This window comes from Onychomys torridus, chromosome 5 (genome assembly GCF_903995425.1).
Source record: "Onychomys torridus chromosome 5, mOncTor1.1, whole genome shotgun sequence".
Taxonomy (NCBI): domain Eukaryota; kingdom Metazoa; phylum Chordata; class Mammalia; order Rodentia; family Cricetidae; genus Onychomys; species Onychomys torridus.
Window position 1 is genome coordinate 81,774,957 of NC_050447.1, and position 27,512 is coordinate 81,802,468.

The 27,512-nt window shown below is 38.6% G+C and overlaps 1 protein-coding gene across 24 annotated transcripts in view; it reads right to left on the bottom strand.

The window, feature by feature from the left end:
* Crem (cAMP responsive element modulator) overlaps positions 1–27,512 on the bottom strand; it is an 87,838-nt gene that overhangs the window by 26,346 nt on the left and 33,980 nt on the right. For 9 of the 24 annotated variants that reach the window (XM_036187728.1, XM_036187726.1, XM_036187719.1 and 6 more), the window contains one exon: positions 2–96. The exons of 4 other annotated variants lie outside the window; for them this stretch is intronic. In XM_036187728.1, coding sequence (XP_036043621.1) covers positions 2–96 — 95 coding nt within the window. Of the gene's footprint in view, position 1; positions 97–3,611; positions 3,759–18,514; positions 18,625–27,512 lie in introns of all 24 variants that reach the window. 11 more of the 24 variants (XM_036187722.1, XM_036187714.1, XM_036187711.1 and 8 more) reach the window with 2 other exon arrangements.

Genomic DNA, 27,512 nt, shown 5'->3' on the forward strand with positions numbered 1-27,512 from the left:
CCTATACGAGGGTCTCCGAGAAAGAATTTCTCTACGTTTATGAGAATCGATTACTTCTGGTTCTGCAGAATCATCTGTCTCTGCAATTGTTGCTACCTATAATACAAGATTTTCTGAAACGCGTCATAAAGTATATGATCTTCATCCTCACTCAAAAAATGGAGATTAGGAGTCTACTGGTAGAATTCAGCTTAGTGCTTGTGTGGAAAGAGAAGCAAAGAATGGTACACATAATAAATACTAGATAAATTCAATGGAAAGAATATCTGGAATACCATGTGAGGCATCACAGGAAAGGGAAAACATAAACCACTTCAGACCCAAACCCCCAAACCTGAATGTGTTCTTTTAAGTCCATATATCAGTGAGTGAGACCATAACAGAGAAAGAAAAACTACCCAATTTAGTGCTCTATTCACATTATCACAGGCTTAAGCTGAATATGGAAGCTGGACATTAGGTAGGCCCAAAGAAGAATGAATACTACATAAACAAGTCAGTAAACTGGGCTTATCAAGGGAAGGATTTATATTACAAGGAGTATGTTAGAGTTTAAAGATTCTGAAGTCAAAATAAATTTATATTGAAAGGGCCAATAAGATGGCTTAGTGAATAAAAGCACTTGCCTCTAAGCCTGACAACCTGGGTTCAGCCCCAAGACCCACAGAGAAGACACAGAGAACAAATTCCCACTGGTTGTCCTCTGACCTCCAAGTAGACGCTAGGGAATGCACCCAAAAGACACGCCCACATGAAACAGGTTGGGTGGGTGGGTGGATGACAGATAGATAAATAGATGGATAGATAGATAGATAGATAGATAAAAAATAAAAGCATTAGAGTTTTCAGCGTGATTTCGTTTTCAAGCCAGGCAACAATACAGTGATATGACAATTAAAGAAAATGAGAAAACTAAAATAATGAATCTCTAAATATGCCTTCTGCCAATTTATCTAGTCATTTAGCTCTAAGGTTTAGGGAGGTAAGTTAATGAAACTTCATGTCAGAATTACATGAGAATCTAATATGGGGGAAAAAACTAAAAATATCAAGAACACAAACAAGAACATGTAGTTCCTGCTAGATAACATGGTGAGTACAGTCAAGAACAGCATGGGGCTGGGGCTAAGTGTAGAGTGCTTCCATTATACATGAAGCCATGTGTTTGATCCCCAGAACCACATAAAACCTGGTGTGGTGGTGCATGCCCATAAACCCAGCATTTGAAGGTAGAAACAGGAGCATATGAAATTCAAAGTAATTCTTAGGGACACTGTGAGTTTGAAGCCAGCTTGAGACTCATAATATTCTCCAGAAAAATGCTAAGAAGAAGGAGGAGGAAGAAGAGTATCAGTATATTTTCTCTTGAAAATTCCAAGTTTGTGTAGATTTAAAGTATTTCCAGCATGAAAAAAAAACAATAATGATATAAAGTAATATATATTTTAACTAGCCAATTTAGTCATGCCACAATGTATACACACTTCAAAACAAAATGCTATTCAGAGTAAATTGATAAAAATTGTTTGCCAAGTAAAAATATATTAAAAATACATTTATGATTTTAATAGAAGGAATATATAGTTTTCAATGCATATAGACAGATGTATAAGTGTGTATACACATACATATGTGTGTATATATATATATATTCATCTACAAATATGACACTTCTAGTCATGGATACAATACACAAAAACACACATATAATGAACATAACCTATTGGTGGGAAATGTTGCCTTATACGGTCATGTAGCATGTACCTTACATTGGCAATACATTTCACACAGCTGTCCTAAACTGCAGCAATTCACTCATGTGCAGTAGAAGCCATTATTTTATCCAGTTTAGAAAAGCTGAGATGAGTGGTGGCATATACCTTTAATCCCAATACTTGGGAGGCAGAGGCATGCAGATGTCTGTGAATCAGAGGCCAGCCTGGTCTCCAGACCAAGCTCTAGGAAAGCCAGGGCTACACAGAGAAACCCTTTCTCAAAAAAACAGAAAAAGAAAGAAAGAAATAGAAAAGTTGTGATGAATATGAACAAAATACATTATGAAATACCATAATGAATGAATATAATTATATAATGAATTACATATAATTAATATACACTAGTAAAAACATTAAAAAATTTAAAGTTCATGTAGGATGACTTGTTACTTAAAACACAGAAATTCTAAGACAAGATCTATGAGCATTTCTCTCTACAAAGTCGATCAAATCATTCACTTAACAAAACAACAGCAGTAACAAAGTATTCAGAATATAAGACAATGCTGCCTTCCAACACCAGCCAGGCAAAATTTGTACTTCCAATAAAAGCCATAATGTGAGAATAATGAGGGAAAACTAGGATCAGAAATTACGAATTCTTGGAATCAAGGGTCATCACAGAAAACTAAAGACAGTGATAGGAGTTATTTTTACACCCAAAGAACAAAGAAAAGATACCTATTCTGAAAAGACAGGCAAGCTTAGAAAGCATGTGAATTTATCATGTCAGTCCTCACGGGCTGCAGTCCTCATGGTGTTCTGTGATAAAGTACATTCAGGCATGCAGGCAAAGGCAAGATTAAGTACATGCATGTCCCTTTTCCTCATATATTTGAGGCTTTTTGTCACCAGTTAGGTTCAAATAATTTCTACACTTAAAGAATAATAAGAACTTGGCCTAAAAAAGAAACAGAATCAGTTCAGTAGATAAGAATGCTATAAAGTACATACATAATAATTTACATCTATTAATGAAAACAACTACTTTCAAGAATTTAGGACCTGTGACCACTCTGGTAACAATAATAATTAGTGCAACATGTATCTGTGTCACAATCACATGTACAAAAGCCCAGGGTCAATCTGAGGAGGTATATGACATAGAAATAAAGTGCTCCAGTGACAAGGATATGGTAGGTGTTAGAGCATGTTGCTTAGCATGCACCAAGATCTAGAGTTTACATCTAAGCACCAAAATAAATAAATAGTAATATCCTGACATCTAAAGGTTGCATTCACTAAATCTAAAATAAATTTCTGAGCCAAGTGCAATGATGCACTCAAGAGACTGAGGCAGGAGGTCTGCTGTAAGTTTCAGGCCAACTTGGCTTACAAAGTGAGTTCAAAACCAGCCAGTACTCTAGTACTTCATAGTACAATGTCTTCCAAGAACCCTCTAATACCACTAGAGAGATTTGCTAAATAAATATAAGTCTGCAAATAAGAAGCTAAAAGATAGAACTGCTTAACTAGCAATTATTCATTGTGTAAATTAAGAGTTTTGTAAACAACAAAATTCCAACCCATAAGTCAATCTACATACACAGCAAAAAACAATATACCATACATAAAAAGAAATTCTTCCAAGTATCCAAGAAGACGTCTTCAACCTAAAGTTACACAAAAGAGGCAAGTGTGGTGGCGCATGCCTGTAGTCCCATGATTTGAGAGGCTGAGGAGGAGGAGGTTAAAGCTAGCCTTAGCTACATAATGACACCTTATCTCCAAAAGAATAAAATAAAATAAAGAAAAATGATGATAAATGAATTCAACAAAAGAAGAAGTTTGAAAGCTCAAGAAAGTCAAAGACAAACGTCAGGGAGGGAAGCTAACCTGAACAGTTTGTATTTGTGGTGACTGAATGACCGATGGATGTGGTGTCTGAATTACTCCCTGGACCTGTACAGTCTGGCCTGAAGGTAACTGTACTAGAGTCACAGCTGGGGAGCCTCTTCCAGTGCCTGATCCAGCTACAGAAACCTGAAAAAATGACCATCGTTGAGGATTAAAGCTGGACTTGTATTGCTTCTGTTTATTTTTAAGAGTACCACTTGCTATCACAAGCAGCCTACTTCTCTTTTCTTTTTCTTGAATCTAAGAAATGACAAACAAGTGGGTACTTACCATTAGGAGGTAGTCACTGTCCTGGAACTGTCATTCTCTGATGTGACAGATACTAAAGAACCCATGCGCCTCACTTTTGGTGCCCATGCTTTGGCAGCTAAGAATGTTCCACGCACAAAGTTCTAAAGCAGTTAAACTACCTCAATGCAGCTCATGGCTACTAGTGGGGATGCTCTTTTCAGGCCAAATATAAACTCTTCCTCTTTAACTGCTTAAGAGAAACTAGAGGAAATTCAAATGTGGATAACCTTTTGATAGATGAAATGTTTTGTATATGGTAATTCTTTCACTATTTTAGATGCAAGCTGATATCCTGTCTCAACGCTACTTAAGAAAAAGTAATTTTTGTAGTCTATAAATACACAGACACACACTGAGTACACCATAGAGCAAAGAAATCACAAGACCTTTCAAGCCTTTAGAATCTCTGTTCCAGAAAAACTACAGGGCTGGTATAGCCTCCTGACACTTTATCTTCTTCCCAACATGGAGTATCAAGAGAGTGGTCCAGAGCCATCCATCAGTTTTTGAACTAAGAAGAGAAAATACAGGCATCTCCCATCTACTGAGTGCTTCCAACAAACATGCTTTGGACTGGATTGGAAACCTACTAAGGTCTCTAGTAATCAACCTGTCTTTCTAGCCACTATAATTTTAGAAACTTTTCTTAATTTTACTTAGATTCACTGTGCATTATGGCTTATTCAAACCACTCAAATATCTTGAAAATGAAACAGGAGAACCTCAAGGTGTCCATTTTCATGGAAGCCTCTATGTGTGATCTCACTTTTAAGAGTCACCAATGAGTCCCAAGCTACTATACCAGTGTTTATTATTTTAAAAACTATTTAAATTGTGTTTGCAAGGTAAGCATGGTGGCATATATTTGAAATCTCAGCACTCAGGAGGCTGAAGCAGGGGGATTATGAGTTTGTGGCCAGGCTGGGAAATACAACAAGACCCTTGTCTGGAAAAAAAAAAAAACAAAAACAAAAAACAAAACAAAACAAAAAACTAGATTTACAAGAAACAATTTACTTACATTATCATTTTCTAAGAAAGAAAATAGGTTCTGTAGTATTCCAAAGGTTACAATTTAATACATAAAAGAGAAACCATATGCTGAGCACTGGACCACATGGCTAAGGTATAAACTAGACCTGGTTCAAAATGATGCCTAAGAAACAACCGATCAAACAGGTAAAGAGCTAACTCCACTCATCAGTCACGAATGCCATAGGAGTACAGAAGATCAATGTAGCCCTGAACAAAAAGTGAAGGCTTTCTGTGGGGCCAGAGCTAAAGCCAGACCTTGATCTAAGCCTCGATTTCAAAGTGACAAATGAGGGCAGAGGCAACTGATATGTAACCATAGGTTGAACAGCTAAAGGTAAAGAGAAAAAGGATTTATTCTACAAATCTCAGCACAAAAGGCAACACTGTAAAATTATAAAAAGGCATCTACCTCTGTGTTAATTAACTGCCAAAAGTTTCCCTTCTCCTCACAATTAAATCTCAAGTTTTTTGTCTTAGGACATCTTTTTACTTAAAACTTGCTACAACCTCAGATTCTTGTTGTTTTTTAAATGTTTTATTACATTTAGAGTGTGTGTGTGTGTGTGCACGCCGCTGTGCATGGGAAGGGGAGAGGACAACTTTGCAGGGACTGGTTTCTCTTTGTACTGTGTAGTTCCTGGGATCAAACTCAAGTCATCAGGTTTGGCAATAAGTGCTTTCAGCATCTGAGCCATCTCCCCACCCCTACAGAACTTACATTACCTAAATCTACTAGATTTTTACCTAGTAGAGTGCTAGTATATATTTAATAACCAGATCTTAGGAAGCAGAACTCCTGACTTTCAGGCTTGCTTATTTCTGTGATATGAACTATGTATTATGCATCATGACTTGTTTCAGGCTGCAAATGGAGACCATATACACAAAGCTGAAAAAAGATGTATATATCTGGTTCTTATAAGCCCATACAAGACAGCTCCAGAGGGTTTTATCTATTGATTTGTACCACACTAGAAAGTAAAATGGAAAAATTATCAACCAATAGCTTAGCAACAGTAAATATAATGCATGCTAACAATTATTTACTGAAAATAGTGACAGTACTTTTACTTTTGTGGTTTTGTGCTTATATGTGTGTTTTCAGTTGGTTGTAGTTTGCTGTTGCTGTATTTGAGACAAGATTTCATTATGTATCCCTGGCTGGCCTGGAACTTACTACATAGACCAGGCTGGCCTCAAACTAACAGAGATCCACCTGCTTCTGCTGAGATACAGGCATGCACCACCATGACAAACTAACAACTTCTTTTAATGACTAAGGTTTTTGGTTTTCTAATTATATTTATTTTGTATCCGCCTATGTGCATGCGCGTGTGCACATACAGACAGACAGAAGATATCTTGAGGGAGTAGGTTCTATCCTTTTACCATGTGGATCCTAGGAACTGAACTAGGCCACCAGGTGCCATGCAGCAACAAGTACTTTTACCTGATGAGCAGCTATCTCATCAACTTTAGGCTTTTTGTTTCTTTGAGACAGGTTCTCAATATGTAGCACAGGCTAGCCTGGAATTCAATATATCTCTCTAAGAATGGCCTCAAATTCATGATGTCCCTTCCCCCCAGGCCCCCAGGGCCCCAGCCCCCCCACCCCCTCCCAAGTGCTGAGATAAGCAATCAAACAGATCCAGACTCTAATATATACTTCTTGCTGGGCAGTGGTGGCACACACCTTTAATCCCAGCACTCAGGAGACAGAGCCAGGCGGATCTCTGTGAGTTCAAGGCCAGCTTGGTCTACAGAGCAAGATCCAGGACAGGCACTTAAAAAAAAAAAAAAAATGTGTGTATGTGTGTGTGTGTATAACCCAGATATATAACACTTCTACAATGAATTTGCAATGTGTTGCATTAGGTGATATGTGAAGAAAATCTGGACCTCACAGACAGTGGATTGTAAAGGGCAAGAGGATTATTACAGCTTTTTACAGACAAGAAAGAATATTCTTCTTTGTCTCAACCCTGAAACTCACAAGTGGTTGTTCCTGACTCTGTACCAATGACATTAAAATCCACTGATCTGTAGCCTTTGGATGGATCTTTAACCCACTCAAGATTATGCAATATCATATTTCTAGGAAAGTACTGGCTCAGTGGGTGAAGCTAACGTGAACCACAGCACCTTCCTCAAAAATACACCCCACTTCATGACAGAGAATATTAAGGTAGTATATACTCAAGGGTCATGCTGTACTGCAGCTTTTACTGGTCCATCAGAATACTCTCACTTCAAAGGAATGGCAGTGAAGAAAACAAAGGCTAATCATGCTTCTTGATTATCATGCCACTAACTCAGTTAAGACCAGCAGTCTATCCTCACCCATTGTTTTCGTCACACCATTACAAATAGTTTAATAGAAAGTAAATAATATTTTATTATTAGACATAAAAGGCAACCTCTTACTATTATATATCAGAGTTTATCTTAGCAAATCTTTTGAAGCAACTTCGGAGCCTCATCTAAGGTTCTACAGTGCACAGAACACATTGTGATGGCTGCTCTATGAGTCATGCTTTTAACTTGTATAGAAAGGCAAAACCCAAAGAGAAGAGTTGGCTAGCAGCCAGGTGGTGGTGGCGCATGCCTGCAATCCTAGCACTTGGGAGGTAGAGGCAAGTGGATCTCTGTGAGTTCGAGGCCAGCCTGGTCTACAAAACAAGTTCCAGAGCAGCCTCCAAAGCTACAGAGAAACCCTGTCTCAAAAAACCAAAAAAAAAAAAAAAAAGAGTTGGCTAGCATGCCCCCATAAGATGCTGCTTTGCCCTTTGCAGGTGTCCTTACCCGACACTTGCTTTTCCTTTCTTTCTTTCTTTCTTTCTTTCTTTCTTTCTTTCTTTCTTTCTTTCTTTCTTCTTTCTTTCTTCTCTCTCTCTCTCTCTCTCTCTCTCTCTCTCTCTCTCTCTCTCTCTTTTTGAGATGGGATCTCAAACTACAGCCTTTACCAATTGACCTTTTCAGTAACTGGGACTATAGGCATAGCACAATGCCAAACTGGTGAAGGGAAATTTTTAAGACTATGACAGTTGCTCATATGGAAGGACTTTACTCTGTACAATTAGAGTTCTCTGACATGCCCTGCCAGAGATCCAGTGCATCTCAATGATTTGCTGCTGGTTTTCCTTTTTTAAATAATAATAAAAAGTAAGACATTTGATGATAAGGAAACAGAGAAACTCAAGAATACTAGAAAGATCCTCAAAAGTTGCACTGGGCATGAAGGATCTGCAATCTGTGTATTCACTTCCTGTGGAGAAACACACCAGCCTCAAAGGATGAGATCATTTGAAGAACTAAAGCAAGAATGAATCATATAACTGTCCTGGTTAGGGTTCTTAGTGCTGTGATGAAACACCATGAGCAACGTGACTTCCTGAGGAAGGGGTTATTTCAGCTCACACTTCCAGGGAACAGTCCATCACTGACGGAAGTCAGGGCAGGAACTCAAGCCGGGCAGGAATCGGAAGGCAAGAGCTAGTGCAGGGGCCATGCAGGACTTCTGCTTACTGGTTTGCTCTTTATGGCTTGCTCAACCTACTTTTTTATACACCCCAGCACCATCAGTGGTAGTACTACCCACAATGGGCTGGGCTCTCTCCCATCAATCACTAAGAAAATGTACCACAGGCTAATCTTCATTTTCTTTTTTCTTTTTTTTCTTTTTTTTTTTTTTTTTTGCCAGAGCTGAGGACCGAACCCATGGCCTTGTGCTTGCTAGCCAAGCACTCTACCACTGAGCTAAATCCCCAACCCCCATTTTCTTAATTGAGGCTCCATCCACTCAGATGACTTTGGCTTGTGTCAAGTTGACACAAAACTAGCTCTACACACACACACACACACACACACACAGAGAGAGAGAGAGAGAGAGAGAGAGAGAGAGAGAGAGAGAGAGAGAGAGAAATGCTTTCAGCTACTTTATCTTTCAATTAGAATTCTCAGGACTCCATATTAAACAATAGTTCTATCAGAAAGGGTTTAGTATTAAGAATACCTGATGCAGGCTAACAAGATGACTCATGAGTAAAACCTCTTGCTGTCAAGACTGATGACCTGTGTTTGATCCTGGAACTACATCATGGAAGAAGAAACTGACTCCCACAAATTGTTCTGTGATTTCCACATACACACCATGCATGGCACACATATATTCATACTCAAACACACACAAAATAAATAATATTAAAAAAAAAATGTCTTTTAAAGAATACCTGGGCCAGGCACAGTGGTGCATGCCTTTTGTCCCAGCCCTCAGGAAACAAACAGACCTCTGTGAGTTTGAGGCCAGCCTGGTCTCCATAGTGAGTTCCAGGCTAGTCAGGGATACACAGTGAGACCCTGTCTAAGAAAAACAAAATTAATGAAGAAACAAGTTGTAAGTTTCCTCCAAAACAAGCTATACTAAAATCCTAGAGGTGAGCTAAGTGAATTCTACAATGATAATTCTGTTATGCCCAAACTCTGGGCAGCCAAAAGTTAAGAGACCATCAATAAACTCCTAAAACACAAATAATGTACCCTTGATGTTAAACTTTAGATGTAGCCTTTTAAACAAGAATGCATTTAAATCTGGAAAATTGCCATTCTTATATGCTCACTAGCTTTGAGAAAGCTGATAAGTGAGAAGCATTAAGCCTGTAACTGTACTGCTAGAGTTAATGGACTTAAACTCCATCGTTATTACTCATTAAAAGCTCACAGGGCAGCACTGCCAGGAACTTCTGGCACCTGGAGGCTGGCCCTCCCCCACAGCCCCCTGCATCCCACTTCCCATGCTTAGGCCCATCTACAGCATCCTGAAACTACACTCCAGGTGCTGGTCATTGCCTCCAGCGATAGGCCCACCTACAGTGCCTAGGAATTTTGCCTGCACAGCCTCCTGTATTTGGAAACCCAGCTTCCCCTGCTTAGGCCCATCTCTGCTGCTCAAATTCTTCTGGTACCATCCCTACAAAAGAAAGCAGGCCTCTCAGACCTAGTACTAAGTACTTTCCTAAACACTGTAAACACCTCCACTGAACAAGATAATGAAAGAAAAGAAGGAATTCAACCAACAAACTACTCCAGATGCACAAGTCCCAGAGTAGAAACAAAAACAAAAACCAAGATGACATGGCTCACCCACAACTAAATCCCATAATAATGGAACCTAATGAAAGTGACCAGGAAAAAACTTCCAAAGAATTCAGAATTATAATCATGTTCAAATAACTCATAGAAGACATTAAAATATTCCAAGAGCTAAAAACAATGAGATGAATGAAGTAAGGAAGTCAATCCAAGAAGTTAAAACAGAATTCAATGGAAACAGAATTGCTGAAGAAAAGCCAAACTAAAATGATGTTGGAAGTGCAAAACTCAACAAGCCAAATATAAATCTCAGTGGAAAGCCTTACCAATGGAATGGACCATGGGAAAACAGAATCTGGGCTTGGAGGACAAAGCAGAGGAAATGGAAGGTCAATTGAGAAATTCTGAAATAAATATGAAGAGAACATGGAACACAAGGTAAAGATCTAACCTGTAGATTATGAGAATAAAAGGACACTACCACACTGAAGGCATAGAATATATTTTCAATAAAATCATAGAAGAGCCTGGGTATTGTAGCATGCAATATTGAATGCCAGCATTCAGGAGGTTGAGGGAAGGGGATGTTTGTGAACTCGATGTCAGCCTAGTCTACCCAGTGAGTTCTAGGCCAGTTAGTGCTACATAGTGAGATTTAGCCTCAAAAACAAAATAAAAAAAAATCATAGAAGAAAATTTCTCCAGCCTAGAGAAAGAAATACCCACCCAAGTACCAGAGGCCTATAGAACTCCAAATAGACAGAGCCAGAAAAGAAACTCCCCACAACATATTATAAAGGGATCAAAATCATTATGCCCAGCCAAACTATCTAATTAAAATTAAAGGAGAAATAAGATATTTCCATGATAAAAACAGATTAATTTATGACCACTAAACCAGCTCTACAGAGATTATTGGAAGAATACTTTAGTTTGAGAAAAGAATAAATACACCCAGGAGGCCACAGGTATGAAATAACTCCAGAACAGTTACTCAAAAGAAGTCTAAGAAAACATAAAAACAACAATATGTGAGTAGTTAATGTACATCTCTCAATGGTAACTCTTAATATTAATGATCCCAATTCCCCCAACAAATAGACACAGACTCTCAGACTGGATTAAAAAACAGGACCAATCTTTTTACTGCTTCCAAGAAACAAACTTCACCATCAATGATAGACACCATCTTACAATAAAGGAATGGAAAAAGGTATCCCAAGCAAATGTAACTAATAAATAGGAATAGCAATTCTAATGTCTAATGTAAGAGACTTCAAACTAAAACTAGCCAGAAGGGATAAGGAAAGTCCCTTCATATTCCTTAAAAGAACAATCCACCAAGAGGATAGTCCAGTTCTAAACGTAAGTATACCAAACATGGATGCACTCAATTTCATAAAAGAAATACTACTAGATTCACAGATTAACTTCATCACAGTCATAGTAGAGGACTTCAACACCTCATTCTCACCAATAAACAGGACATCCTGACAAAAGCTAAGGACAGAAACATTAGAATTAAATGATATCATAAATCAAATAGATCCAACAGATACCTACAGAACATTCCACCCAAATACTTAAAGAGTACACATCCTTCTTAGAAGCCCATGAAACTTTTTCAAAAACTGATCACATATTAGGACACAAAACAAGTCTCAACAATATATGCATAAGCACCACACATGCAGTTGTTAATCATGGAGGTCAGAAGAGAACTTCGATGGTTGTGAGCCACCATGTGGGTGTTGGAAGCCAAAAATTATAATAAAAAAGTGTGATAACATCCTGTATTCTACCTGAGCAAAGCTGGTTATCTAAACCAAGAGAAACTACAGAAAGTACACAAACCTGTGGAAACTAAACAACACACTACTGAATGGTGATTTGGTTAAGTAAAAAACTAAAATGGAAATTTTTAAATTCCTAGAATTGGCTGAAAATGAAAACATAACATACCAAAATCTATGGGACAGCATGAAAACAGTTCCTAAGAGGAAGGTTTATTGCATAAGTGCTACCACAAAAAATTTGAGAGGGCTGGAAAGATGGTTCAGCGGGAAAGAGTACTTGTTGATCTTGCAGAGTGCTCAAGTTCAGTCTCCAGCAGTACATGATGATTCCTAACCATAACTAACTCCAGTTCTAGGGGATCAGATGGGCTCTTCCGACCTCCATGGGTATCATGCATGGATGTGGTGCAATACATGAATGCACATAAACATTCATGAACAGAAAAAAGTAAATCTTGAAAAAATTCAATTTGAGAGATCTCTAACAACTTAATGATGCACTTGAAAAACAAGAACAAACAACACCCCTAAAACAGTGGACAAGAGAGGACAAAAATAAGGGTGAAATTAAGGAAATAAAAAAAATACAGAGTCAAAGAGTTGGTTCTTGGAAAAAATTAGCAAGACTGACAAACCACAAGTGCAGTAGTTATCAACCTGTGGGTCACAACCCATTGGGGGGGGGTGTCAAAGGACCCTTTCATTGGGATCACCTAAGACCATCAGAAAACACAGATATTTACATTATGATTCATAACAGTAGCAAAATTACTACAGTTATGAGGTAGCAATGAAAATTTTATAGTTGGGGTCACCACAACATGAGGAACTGTATAAAGAATTGCAGCATTAGGAAGGCTGAGAACCACTGTTCTAGTGAAATTAACAAACAAAAAAGACTGAGGGGGAAAAAATCTGAATCAATAAAATTGGAGGTGAAAAGGAGAGAAAATTTACAGACACTAAGGAAATTCTGAGAACCATAGACATACTTTAAAATTTTATATTTCACTAAACTGGCAAATCTAAAAGAAATGGATAAATTTCTATATACATATGACCCACCAAAGTTAAACTATGATGAAATAAATACTTTAAACAGACCAAACAATAATGAGATAGAATTAGTAACATAAAATCCCCCTAACTAGGGGCTAGAGAGATAACTCAGCAGAAAAAGAGCACTTACAATGCTTACCCAAATGGCAGCTCACAACTGCCTGTAACTCCAATTTCAGCAGATCGAAAACATACATGCAAGCAAAACACACATACACATAAACTAAAATAAATCTTTTTAAAATTTCCCAACTAGAAAGGCCTAGGATGAAGTGGATTCAGTGCAGAATTTACCAAACCTTCAAAGAACTAATACCAATATTCTTCTAACTTTTCTATAAAGGAAAAAAACATTTCCTTTCAACACATTTTTTTGTTTGTTTGTTTTTGTTTTGTTTTGCTTTGCTTTGTTTTTCGAGACAGAGTTTCTCTGTGTGACAGCTCTGGCTGTCCTGAAACTCTCTCTGTAAACCAGGCTGTCCTTGAACTCAAGAGATCCACCTGCCTCTTCTTACAATGTGCTGGGATTAAAGGCATGTACCACCACTGCCCAGCTCAACCCATTGTTTTTATAAAGTCAGTACTGCCCTGATAACAAAAAAAACGAGACAAGTAACAGCAACAACAACAAAATTATAAGATTATAGGCCAATATTACTGTTGAATATAAATGCAAAATTTCTCAATGAAATACTGACAAAATTCAAGAACAGTTAAAAGTATCATCCTAGGGCTGGAGAGATGGCTCAGAGGTTAAGAGCACCAACTGCTCTTCCAGAGGTCCTGAGTTCAATTCCCAGCACCCACATGGTGGCTCACAACCATCTCTAATGAGATCTGGTGCCCTCTTCTGTATTCATAATAAATAAATAAATCTTAAAAAAAAAAGAAAGAAAGAAAAGTATTATCCAAAGCCAGGCAGCGGTGGCACAAACCTTTAATCGCAGCACTCCTAAGGCAGAGGTAGACAGAGCTCTGTAAGGTCTAGGCAAGCCTAATCTACAGATTGAGTTCCAGGACAGCCAAGGACACACAGAGAAAGATTGTCTCAAAAACAAACAAACAAAAAACCAGAAAGGTATCATCCACTACAATCAAGTCATCTTCATCCTATAGATACAGGGATGGTTCAACATACATAAATCAATAAGTGTAATTCCCCACATAAAGAGACTCAAAGATCATCTCACTAGATGCAGAAAAGGGCTTTGATAAAATCCAGTATCCCTTCATGATAAAATAACTAAGGAACCTGGGCATAGAGGAGACATATCTCAATCAAGGAACAATAAGCCCACATCATGAAAATGCTAAATAAACAAACTTCTAAGTATTACCACTAAAATCAGGAATAAGACAAGAATATATACACTTTGTCCATTCCTCTTTGATATAGTTGGTAAAGTCTTCTAACTAGAGCAATAAGAAAAAAGAGGGAGATATAGGGGAAACAAATATAAAACAAGAAAGCAAAGTACCTTTATCTCAGAATATATAATTCTATACATAAAAGACCCTCAAAAATCCACCAGAAAACTTCAACAGCTGATAAAGTGTTAAGTAGCAGAATACAAATTTAATATACAAAAATCAGTAGCCTTTCTACATACCAAATGATAAACATATTGAGAAGAAAACAATCCCATTTACAACAGCCTCAAAAACAAAACTTGAAATATATATAACCAAAGAAATGAAAGATGGGCACAATTAAAATTCAATACTGAAGAAAGAAATTGAAGAAGATATAGAAGGAGAGACCATCCATGCTACTGGATTGGTAAGATTAATGTAAAAATGACTATTCTACTTGAAGCAATCTATAGATTCAAATTTGATCCCCATCAAAATTTCAATAAAATTCTTCACAGAAATTGAAAAATTAATCTCAAAATTCACATGGAAACATAAAAGACCCAGACTAGCTAATGCAATCCTGAACAATAAAAATACTGCTGAAGTATCAACAGCCCTGATTTCAAGTAATAGTTGAAAGTAATAAAAACAGCATGGTATTGTCATTAAAACAGACAAATTGGTCAATATAATAAACCTGAAGAACCAAAGATAAGCCCACATTCCTACAGTGATCTGATTTTCAACAATGAGGCCAAATACATGTTGGAGAGAGGACAGTATCTTCAATAAGTGGTGACAGTCAAACATACAGAAGAATAAAAGTAGATCCTTATTTCTCACCCTGCACAAAGCTCAACTCCAGATGAATCAAGGACTTCAACTTAAGACCCTAAATCTGAGGAGAAAGTAGGGAACATGTTTCAACTGACAGGCACAGGCAAGGGCTTTCTGAACAGGACTATATAGCCATTAACCAACAAGTGATAAATGGGATGTCATCAAACCAAAAGCTTCTGTACAGCAAAAACAGTCACCATTCCAGTGACAAAGATGCCTCCAGAATGGGAAAAATCTTTACCACCTAGACATCTACCAAAGGGTTAGTGTCTAGAACATACAAAGATTACAAACAAACAAACAAACAAGAAAATAAACCCAACTTAAAATGGAGCATGAAACTAAACAGAAAAATCTCAAAAGAGGAAATATAAAGAGCTGATAAATGTATTTTTAAACATTCAACATCTTTAGCCATCAGAGACACACAAATTAAAACCACTTTGAGATTTCACCTTACCCTAGTTAAAATGACTATGATTTTTAAATGCCAGCAAATACTGGTATGTATGTGGAGAAGGTGACACACATTCACTGCTGGTGGGAACATAAAATGGTGTTTCCACTATACAAAGCAGTGTGAGGTCCCCGAGAAAGCCAGAAATCAGCGTACCATATGATCCAGCTTTAGTTCCTGGGCATATTCCCAAAGGACTCTATATCCTTCTACAGAGACACCTGTTCATCAGTATTTACTGTTCCTATATTCACAAAAGCCAGGAAGGGGAAAGTGCCTAGATGTCCATGAAGTAATAACTAGATAATGGAATTTTGATACATGTACACAATAAAATATTGTTCAGCTGTAAAGAAAAATGAAATTCACAAGTAAATGGATGGATTTTAAAATAATTATTTTAAGTGAGGTAACATGAACCCAGAAAGACAAGTGCCACATGTTCTCTCTCATTCATGGATGCTACCTTTTAATTTTTAGACAAATTCTATTGAAATTAAAATAACCATAAAAATCAAAAATGAGTAAGGTGCCACAGAGGGTGGACTTAGCGTGAAGAGGGCTCGAAGACAGGTGTGTGGTTTGAGGGAAAGGAAATAATAAGAACAGGAAGGGTTAACTGGGGCAAGATCTAGGACGGCAGGAAAGAGAAGTGTGGGGAGGGATAACTAACACTAAAGACCTTTGAAAAGCCATATAGAAACTGCTACTAGAGAAGTCTCCTAAAATATTATAGACACAAATAAAGAAGTTTAAACGAGGTTACCCGATAATGGAGGCAATACCCCTCCCAGATACCACAGACTATCAAATAAAAAGTTCAGTGCTTTTTTTTAACCACTTTTGGAGCTGTTGGTCAGTGTAGTCCCATAGAGTGTCCCCCAAACATTACAGCTGTTGCCATTGTTCTTAGTTACTCTCCAGAACTTGATAGTAAGATCCTACTGCCAAAGATCACACACACTTGAGTCACAGAACAAGGAGAAACCAAGCCAGTACCAACCTAGAAACTTCATCTCTTACTGGCTAGGTTCCATGGTGCATATTGCCAGGAGAGAAGAGTAATCAACAGTCTCACCTACCTGTGAACCTTGTGTGCTACAAGAACTATTGTCCTGACAAGGTGTACTCACTTAGTGCAATAATGTGGCAAGATGTCACGGGAGCAATCATGCACTTTCTGGCTGCTCTCCAAGATAGAACTCACCCCTAGTACCATTAACTGGGATAAGGACAACAACAACAAAACTCACATGGCTCCCCGCCCCTCTCAACATACTAGCATTGTTTTTATAGTGATTATATGTCCTGCAACTGAATATTTGTCTCTCTTCAAAGTAAGGTATATACACAAGACATAGAAAGAACAAGGATAGCATTTTAAGAACATTTATCTGCTCCCAAAGCTCAAAATAGATAAGTAAAAAGTAGCATTTCACTTCAGATGAAGAGATAAATTCAGTTTTAAGCAGGCTAATATTAAATCCATTTAAAGATGAATGTTTAAAAAAGAATTAAGGGTTGGAGTTTTGTACTAGAGTTCATGAAGAAAATGCATACTTGAATAATATCAAGAGAGGAATCAATAGACATATGTAATTACTTATGGCATGCAAAGAATTCTAAAGAAGCTTTGGAAACACTGAATTAGTAAACTAGGCTCAACAGCATATCCCTGTAATCCCAGCATTAAAGAGGCAGATGCAGGAGGATTGCAGGTTTAAAGCCAGCCTGGACTGCATAAAGGAAATCATGTCTCAAAAATAAACCAATCAAATAAAAAACAAAAACACTTAAAAAAAAACCCTACTTATAAGACAATAACATGCATTTGAATTCTAATATGCAGATAGAAACAGAGAAATCTCTCTTACATCAAAATTCTAAGGATACTGGTATTTTTGGTGTTTGTTCCTTTTGTGTTTGTGAGACAGGATCTGTTTGTGAGACAGGATTTTACTATGCAGTTGAGGAAGGCCTCAAACCTGCAATTCTTCTATCTCAGCTTCCTGAGTACTGGGATTATAGACATGTACCACTGTTTACAATCTAAAACAAAACTTTTAGACTAGTCTATTTTATGTATGAATGTTTTGCCTGAATTTATGTATGTGCATCACATGCATGCTGGTCACCTACAGGTGAGAAGGAACAAGATCCCCTTGGAACTGGAGTTACAGATGGCTTTTTGCCATCATGTGAGTGCTGGAAACTGAACCTCTGAAAGAACAAGTGCTATGTATATGCAATTTAATTTTATAATGTCTAAGTAGAAATGAACAGATATGCAAGCATGCTATGACTTAAGAAATCTTCCTAAGTGCAAAGGAAAAAAGTAGTTAAGAGAAAATACAGACAAGTGGTTGAGGGGAGGGGAGAGCAGCAAGTACTTTTAACTGCTGAACCATCTCTCTGGCTGCCCTAAAACAATTTTTATAACCAAAATTTTCACAGGAATGCAAAATATTTTTTAATTAACTCACTCTTCTATTCATGAACTATTTTCTGGGTACCTGCTCTGGGTTTCACAGGCCAGTGCTCAGGGATTAAGCAGAAAGTATCCAAGGCCTGCCTTCCCAAGCCAGAAAGGAGAAAAGTGATCAGGGAAACAAATATTGTGGAAAGAGCTCAATTCTTCAAAGAAAAATCAAAGCAAGGAATTAGATAGTGATGCAGCAGAGGAGCATGGAAAGATGTGCTCTAATGGGAAAGGGAAGAAGACATTGGCACAGGCACACTGTCAAAGGGGAGAGACCATCAGCATAGAAAGCCTAAATGAAGAGAAGGCAAAAGTCAGAGAGAATTAAGAATGTACATATCTCACTCCAAAAACCAAATAGGCATCTTTTCAAAAACAAGTTAAAAACATAAAGGTGGTATTTATTATACTTTATAGTTTGAGGCTCTTCTCCTAAGGCTTTAAAAACATAGAATTCAATTCACAGCAGATAAGAATTTACCTTTTTATCCAGATCCCCTGAAGAATAATCTTCTTCTATAGGATGCCTGAAGCATAGGTTATGCTGATGCCACCACATCCACTGAGAACCCACTACAGACAGTAGTTAATCTAAAAAACAGTGTAGGTGATGCGATTGATAGCCTCACTTGGCTTTGGAATTTTAAAAAAAAAGTTCTAATAATGACACTTATACTGGGGAAACCTCACAGTGTTGTAGCACAGCATGCGATCAGCACCTAGTAAACCAGCTCCAGTGCGTAGCTAGGTTCCCTCATGGTGGGGTTTATGATGTCACAATAGAGCTAAGAACGTCACAGACATGGCCTGCATTCAGGACAGCTAATAAAGGATTAAAGAGATGTGAATTCACAATATAGCAGACCACTGGCTCTGTCTCCTCTGCTGACTGAGAGATCAAATCTCAGTTATCTAGATTAACATCAAAGACTAGAATGAAAATTCCCTTCAGTGATCTAAGAAACTTGTTGAAAACTATCTCCATTTCTGTTTCTTGTAGGAAAAGTGTTTAAAGAATATCTCAAATATTTAGAGGCTGAAACAGAAAACCAGAACAATATAAATTGAACACTTGAGGCCAGTCAGTGGTGGTACACACCTTTAATCCCAGCACTATAATCCCTGGGAGGAAGAGGCAGGTGGATCTCCGTGAGTTCTAGGCCAGCCTGGTCTACAGAGTGAGTTTCAGGACAGCTAGAGCTACAGACAGACCCTGTCTCAAAAACATAACAAAACAAAAACAAAACAAAAACAGTAATAACAAAGACATGCAATAGACTATTTTATACAGCCTTAAAAAGATGGAAACATCTCAAGATACATGGATGAATCTAGAGGAAATCATGACAAATGAATGAAGCCAGTCACAAAAAAGATAAATTCTAGATAATTCTATGCCTAGGAGGTAGCTAGTTAAATTTCATGGAAACAAAAAGTAGAGTAGAATGGTTATAGGAACCAAGAGGAAAAGAAAAGGAGAATTGTTTATGGGTTCAGTTTCAGGTTTCAACTGTTTACTAAAAATGGCTAAAACTGGGCTAGAGAGATGACTCAGTGGGCAAAAATTCTTGCTGTGCAAGAATGAGAACATGAGTATGGACCTCTAGTACCTATGTAAAAATCCAGGTGTGGCCCTGGGAATACATGTAACCAATGCTGTCCTCTGGATGCCACACAAGTGAACACAGGTAAGCATATACCTCCCCAACACACACACACACACACACACACACACACACACACACACACACACACACACATTTAAACAAAATAATAAATGGTTACAAATACCTAGGCATGGCAGTTCATGCTCTGATCCTAGCACCTAGGAGGCTAAGGCAGGAGGATTGTCATTTGTTCCAGAGTATGTAAATATAACTAAAATTATTTAGATATGTAGTATTTTTTGTTTTTAGCATTCTGATTTTTGGAAAGAATTTCTTCTTGCATTAAGACAGATCCTCTGTGGTGATATTTTATTTGTGCACCCCAATAAAACTTATCTGGGGATCAGAGGAAAAAGCCAACCACTATATTAAACATAGAAGTCAGGTAATGGTAGCACATGCCTTTAATCCTAGCATTCGGGAGGCAGAGATTCATCCGGATCTCTGTGAGTTCAAGGCCACAGTGGGAACAGACAGGCATGGTGGCACATGCCTTTAATCCCAGCACTAGTTAACCACAGAGGTCTGGAGATCTGTACGGAAAGTGATGTAACTGGGTGGAGAGAGGAGTAAGAGGCAGGGCACAGAAAGATATAGGTGGGAATATACAGGAGGTAGCTCTCTCTTCAGCTGAGGATTTCCTAGCAGTAAGACCATGGCTGGCCCCCAGCATCCTCCTCTCTCTGTTCTCTCATTCCTTAGTTATAAGTATACTTTTCCTTGGATATGATAAAAATAATTAGATATGAAACTTTAGACTCACAAATATAGGGTAGATGATAGAATATTTTCTTTAATTTCCCCAAGTACAAATAGACTAGATACTGTAACTGTAATTCTTGCTTAATAACTGTTTGTTATATATAACTTTACTATATTACAACTAAAACCTTTCCTTTTTTTTTCTTTTTTTAACCAGAGCTGAGGACCGATCCCAGGGCCTTACGCTTGCTAGGCAAGTCCTCTACTGCTGAGCTAAATCTCCAATCCCAAACCTTCCATTTTGATTGATAGAAAAGGGGAAGTGCTGCAGGATGTCTTTCTGTATGCTGTGAATATATGTTGTTCCCATTGGTTAATAAATAAGCTGCTTTGGCCTATGGCAAGGCAGCTTAGAGGCAGGCGGGAAATCCAAGGAAAGAGACAGGAAGGAGAAAGGCAGAGTCAGGGAGACTTCAGCACCAGCAGGAGAAGCAAGATGTGAAAATACTGGTAAGCCACAGCCACATGGCAACTTATTGATAAATAAAAACGGGTTAAATTATAAGAGCTAGCTACCAAGAAGCCTGCCATAGGCCATAGAGTTTGTAAATAATACAGGACTGGAGGAACTTAGGAGTGGAGAAAACCTCTAGCTACAATTCTCTAAATTACTAACACGAGTTTTTTCCAGGGTTGAGTGGGACCTTAATCTTATATATCAGAACATATACTTAAGATAATAGCTTCAATAAATAAACAAGTAACAAAATAACTCTGGGGGCAGGCATGCATGTCACAGCACACATGTGGAAGTCAGAGGACAACCTGTGGGAGTCTGCTCTTTTCTTCTACCTTATGGGTCTTGAAGGTTGAACTCACATTGCCAGGCTTGACCTTAAGTATCTTTTCCTATCTTGATGTCTTGCTGGCCTACTTTTTTTCCTTGAGGACAGACTCTCAGGCTGTAGCTCAGGCTGACTTTGAAGTTACTATTAGCAGAGCCTGGTCTTAGAAGTCCTAATCCTCCTGTCTCCAACTCCCAAGTACTAGGAATTATAGGCATAGAGCACTACACATAGCTGCCCTGTAGTTTGACCTTTGAACAGAGATGAAAATGGTGTCACACATAAGAGGAACATTATAAAGCAGAGAAATATAAAACTGCAGCCTTTGCCTGATGGGCTCCTTCCCTCCACTCGTCAGTACAGAGCCTTAAGGCAAAGACCAAGGTCAACAGTTTCCAGATTTTTAAAACTATGATCTTCAGAGTACCTGATTAGTAGACGTTCTGGAAAAGTCAGAGGTGCCACAGCTACTAACATCATATGATGTCACACATAAAAGACCAAACCCAGTGAGTATTTTGGTCACAACTTTTATCCTACATGATTTAATGATGATTTGAACACATAAACAAGAACATAAACAACCTTCATACAAAGCTGAACTTAAGTCTAAATTACCATCCTCAAATTTAATTTTATTGGGCTATCAGGAACCACTGAGAATAATCAGCCACTTTGGACACATATAATAGGATTAAATACATTTCAGCTTGACTTTTTAATTTATATATGTATAAATTAAAATACATATATAATAAAATATAAATTACTGTGTAATGACAGCAAATATATGAATAGCTTTAGATACTATAGGAACCTAAATGATTAATCCTACTTATAAGATTTTAGCTAAGAATAGTATAATTCTTCAAACTATCAAGATCCATGCAAAGCACAGAGGACAGTTATTAGTTAACTAAAATAATTCAGGAATTACCTCATATTACTTTTTCATTTCTTCACATTTCTAGATATGAAAGATAAAAGCTAAAGTTTATTTTATCTTTTGAGACAAGGTCTTGCTACATAGTCTAGGCTGGCCTGGAAGTTTTGATCCTCCTGTTTCAGCTTCCCATGAGCTGGGATTATAGGCCTGTGCTACCACATCAGGCTCCATAGTTCTGTTTTTTCAGAATCCACTGAGAAATTTTATGTCTATGTGTCTTAGTTATGATTTTTATTGCTGTGAAGAGACACCATAACCAAGGCAACTCTTAAAAAGAAACATTTATTTGGGGTGGCTCGCTTAGACTTCAGAGGTCATTATCATCATGACAGGGAGCATTGTAGCGAGCATGATGGCATGTCAGCAGATATGGTGCTGGAGTTGAGAGTGCTCTATCTTATAGTCAACAGGAAGTCAAATGACTGTCATGCTGAATGAAACTTAAGAAAAAAGAACTCAAAGCCCACCCCCACAGTGACACACTTCCTCCAACAAGACCACACCTACTCCAATAAGGCCACACCTCCTAATAGTGCCACTCCCTTTGGGGGCCATTTTCTTTCAAACCACCACAAATGTATGTTTTATAACCCTAAAAATAAATCCTGGGGTTCTCCCACATACGTACTTTTGTCTTGATTTTTCAAGGTTCATAACACCTGCTGAGGTTGTCATACAATAAAACCAAGCTGGCTAGATGCGAGTGCTTTATTCTGCCATTTTTCTAACTCTTAGAGTGGCATATCAAGTCTGGAGCTAATCACTACATTGTTTAACCTGCCTGGGAGAGTCATAATAATGCAGCTCTATGATCACTGGTAATTCCAAATTTGCCAATGTAGCCACGCTTCATCATTACATTTAGAAATCAGTCAATCAGATCAAGCTATTCAACTGTCTCACTTATCCAGAGGGCCTGATCCATCTGGGGTCTCCAGAGCCTTTGGTTCATAATTCATGTGCTTCCATTCGATTGGCTATTTGTCCCTGTGCTTTTTGCAATCTTGGATTCAACAATACACGCTCTTGCAGTCTCTCCTCCTTCTTGACAGTTGGACACCTGGAGCTCCACCTGGGGCTGGCGGAGGATCTCTGCATCCACTTCCATCAGTTATTGGATGAGAGTTCCAAGACGACTGCTAGGGTGTTTAGTCATCTGATCACCAGACTAGGTCAGATCAGGCCCTCCCTCGACCACTGCCAGCAGTCTACAGAGGATATATCATTGTGGATTTCTGGGGACCTCTCGAGCACTCTGCCTATTCCTGTTCTCATGTGGTCTTCATTTATCATGGTCTGTTATTCCTCGTTCTCCCTTTCTGTTCTTGATCCAGCTGGGATCTCCTGCTCCCCTAAGCTTTCTTTCCCTCAAATCTTGCCCTTCATTACTCCCACTGTCATCTAGGTTGTTCATGTAGATCTCATCCATTTCTCTGTCATTGGGTGATCCCTGGGTCTTTCTTAGGGTCCCATTTTCTAGGTAGCCTCCCTGGAGTTGTGTAGCAGTCTAGTCATCTTTGTTTTACATATAGTATCCTCCTATGAGTGAGTATATACCATGTTTGTCCTTCTGAGTCTGGGTTACCTCACTCAGGATGATTTTTTTCTAGATCCATCCATTTGCCTGCAAACCTCATGATGTCATTGTTTTTCTCTGCTGAGTAGTACTCCATTGCGTATATGCACCATATTTTCTTTATCCATTCTTCAGTTGAAGGGCATCTAGGTTGTTTCCAGGTTCTGGCTATTACAAGCAATGCTGATATGAACATAGCTGAGCAAATGCCCTTGTGGTATGACTGAGCATTCCTTGGGTATATGCCCAAGAGTGCTATAGCTGGGTCTTGGGGGAGATGGATTCCCAATTTTCTAAGGAAGCGCCATATTGATTTCCAAAGTGGCTGTACAAGCTTGCATTCCCACCAGCAGTGGAGGAGAGTTCCCCTTGCTCCACATCCTCTCCAGCATAAGCTGTCTTCTGTGTTTTTTATCTTAGCCACTCTGACAGGTGTAAGGTGGTATCTCAGAGTCGTTTTGATTTGCATTTCCCAGATAATTAGGGATGTTGAGCAGGAAGGCACCCAGGCTGTGGGACCGGGACCTGTCCTTGGTGCATGAGCTGGCTGTTTGGAACCTTGGGCTTACACAGGGACACATGATCAGCCTGGAAGGAGGGGACTGGACCTGTCTGTACTGAATCCACCAGGTTTAAATGAGTCCCAAGGGGTGTATTAGTCCTGGAGGACATGGAAATGGAGGGGAGGGGCTGGGGGGAAGGTGGGGGCAGGAGGGGGGAGCATAGGGGAACCCATGGCTGATGTATAAAATTAAAACACATAATAAAAAAATGAATAAAAAAAAAGAAATCAGTCAATCACTTTGGAACACAGTCTAGTAAGGATGCTACTGAGAACAGCCAGGACATTTACATGCATCATTATGGCAGCACAGAAAGATGGCAGAAAGTGCTCCCTGGTTTATTTGTGATCAAATACTTCAAACACAGAAAGTAAGAATACAGCAAAATCCATAAGCTTGCTATCTGGAGTTTTAAAATATTGAGTATTTGATACTTGCTGTTTTAAAAGAATCATCATAAACCATCACGGATTCCCAGTTCCTTGATTCAGACATTTCCTAAGTCTCTATCTATTCTCTTTCTATTCTCATTTCTCCATCTTAAGGAATCTATATTTTCAGTTTCCCTCTCTTTTCTACTTCTTTATTCTCTAAGCCTATTAAAATCTAGTTTCTGGGCCACTGAGATGGCTCAGCAGGTAATGGAGCCTGCTGCCAAACCCAACAACTGGACTTTGATTCCCAAAAGGAGAAAGCCAACTTCTTCAAGTTGTCCTCTAACCTTCACATGAATGCCATGCGCACACACTCAATATATATAATCGAACACACACACACACACACACACACACACACACACACACACTATATATATACACATGTAAAAAAATGTGTGTGTCTGATGAAATTAATTATGAGGTAAAACACTAGTTTCTAACCACTGGATTAAATTCCCAAACTGCATAAATCACAAGTGCTTTGGAGGCAGCTTAGTGGTGACCTATTTAGCAATTTGTGACTGAGGCTTACACAGCTGAAGGTCCCTCTGAACTGCACATTTATTATCGACCTAAAATGAAGGGACCTAGGGTACTGACTGCCTTTGGAAATAACATGAGCAAAAGTCAGAGAGTCAGCACCTGAAGGGAAGAAAGCAGAAACAAAAGGAAAGCTTGATTTCAAGTGTGACTTCAGCAATAAATGGCGGAATTTGAGACCAGGAATTACAGTTGAAAAATAAAACAAAACAAAGACATCCCAAGTGGAAAAAATATGCTTTGTATTTTATTCTACTCTCACAGACAAAAATAACAAAGGATATGCACAAAATATCAAAATGATTAAATCTCTGGATGTTAAAAGAGAGATGGTTTTATGTTACTCTCTTTCCATTCGCTTACTAATTTCCTCTAAGTTATTTACTTATCACTTATTTATGTGTATTTGTAGAGGTACTAAGTGCCATGGCACACATGTGGAGGGAGATTAAGAGGATAACCTTTGGGAATTGGTTTTCTCCTTCTACCAACCATGTAAATCCTAGGAAGCAAACTCAAGTCATCAGGCTTGGTAACAGGTACCTTTGCCTGCTAAGTCAACTTTCTGGGGGACTGAAGATAGCTCAGAAATTCAGAGTGTTTGTTGCTCTTGCAGAAAACCCAAGTTTGGTTCCCAGCACCTACACTGGGCAGCTCACAAGTACCTGCAACTCCAGTTCCAGGTGACCCAATCATTTCTTCTGGCCTTCATTGGTTCTTGCAGATACATGTGCATGCATGCACACACACTTTTTTTTTAATTCTGAAAAATTGTAATTTTTTTTTGTGGGGGGGGGGTTGAGACAGGGTTTCTCTGTGTAGCTTTGCGCCTTTCCTGGAACTCTCTTTGTAGACCAGGCTGGTCTCAAACTCACAGAGATCCACCTGGCTCCACCTCCCAAGTGCTGGGATTGAAGGTGTACACTTCCACCACCTGGCAAAGATTTATTTATGCATTTTATGTATACAAGTGCTCTATTTGTGTGTGTGCCTGCATAGCAGAAGGACATCAGATCCTACTATGGATGGTTGTGAGCCACCATGTGGGTGCTGGGAATTGAGCTCAAGACCCCTGGAAGAGCAGCCATCTCTCCAGTCCCAAATATACTTTATTTATTTTTATTTTATGTGCACATTTATCTGTGAGGGTGTCAGATCCTGTGGAACTAGAGTTATAGACAGTTGTAAGCTGCCATGTGGGTGTTGGAAATAGAACCTGGGTCCTCTGGAAGAGTAGCCAGTACTCTCAACCACAGAGACATATCTCCAGCCCTGTAGTAGTTCTTATATCCCACATCACCAGAATCCTAATAATGACCTGCCTATTGGCTCACTGACTTTCAACCCCATCTTTACAGGGATACTACTATTCTAAACACAGTGGTCATCTAAAGCTATTTCAAGCATATTTAGAATACAGGATACTTTAAAGTCTCAACAATCTACAACCTTCTGCTTCTTTTGACCAGTTCTACTTTCCAGACTAGACAGTAGACTCTCATAAACTGTTGCTTATCTATAGTTTCCCATATGCTGACTTTGTGTTTTTGCCCACATTCTTTCCTCTACTCAGAATACACTTCCCTCTTTTCACACCCACCTAAAACACTACTAGGCCTTGTACCTACCTCAAATGAAAAACCACATAAAGAACACCTAGTCAGCTGATTATTCCCTCTGCTATATGCCTTATTCCTTCTTTATTGTATACAGTAAGATTTAACACCACATCATGTGTACCGGAATTATTGAAATATGTATAAAACCTCATTATTCATGGTGATTTGAAAATAAAAATGTTCCCCCTGGCCTCACATATTTGAACACTTAGCCCCATTGGTGGCACTATTTGAGTAGGTTTAGGAGGTAGCCTTGTTGTAGGAAGTGCACTTCTAAAGGTAGGCTCTGAGAGTTTAAAGATTTCTGCCATTCCCTGTTCACTTTCTTTGCTTTGTGCTTTGTTCAAGGTGTGAACTCTCAGTATCTTGCTCTAGTCACCACTTCTGCCGCTTGCTACCGTGCCTCCACTCTGCCATCATGGACACCTATCCCCCTGGAACCATAAGCCCAAAACGAACTCTTTCTTCTTACTGCTTGAGACCAAGTTGCCTTGGTCATGGTGTTTTAACACAGCAACAGAAAAGGAACTAATACACCACTCCAAAGCTTTATTTAAACCCAGAAGCTACAAATCTCTGTGTGT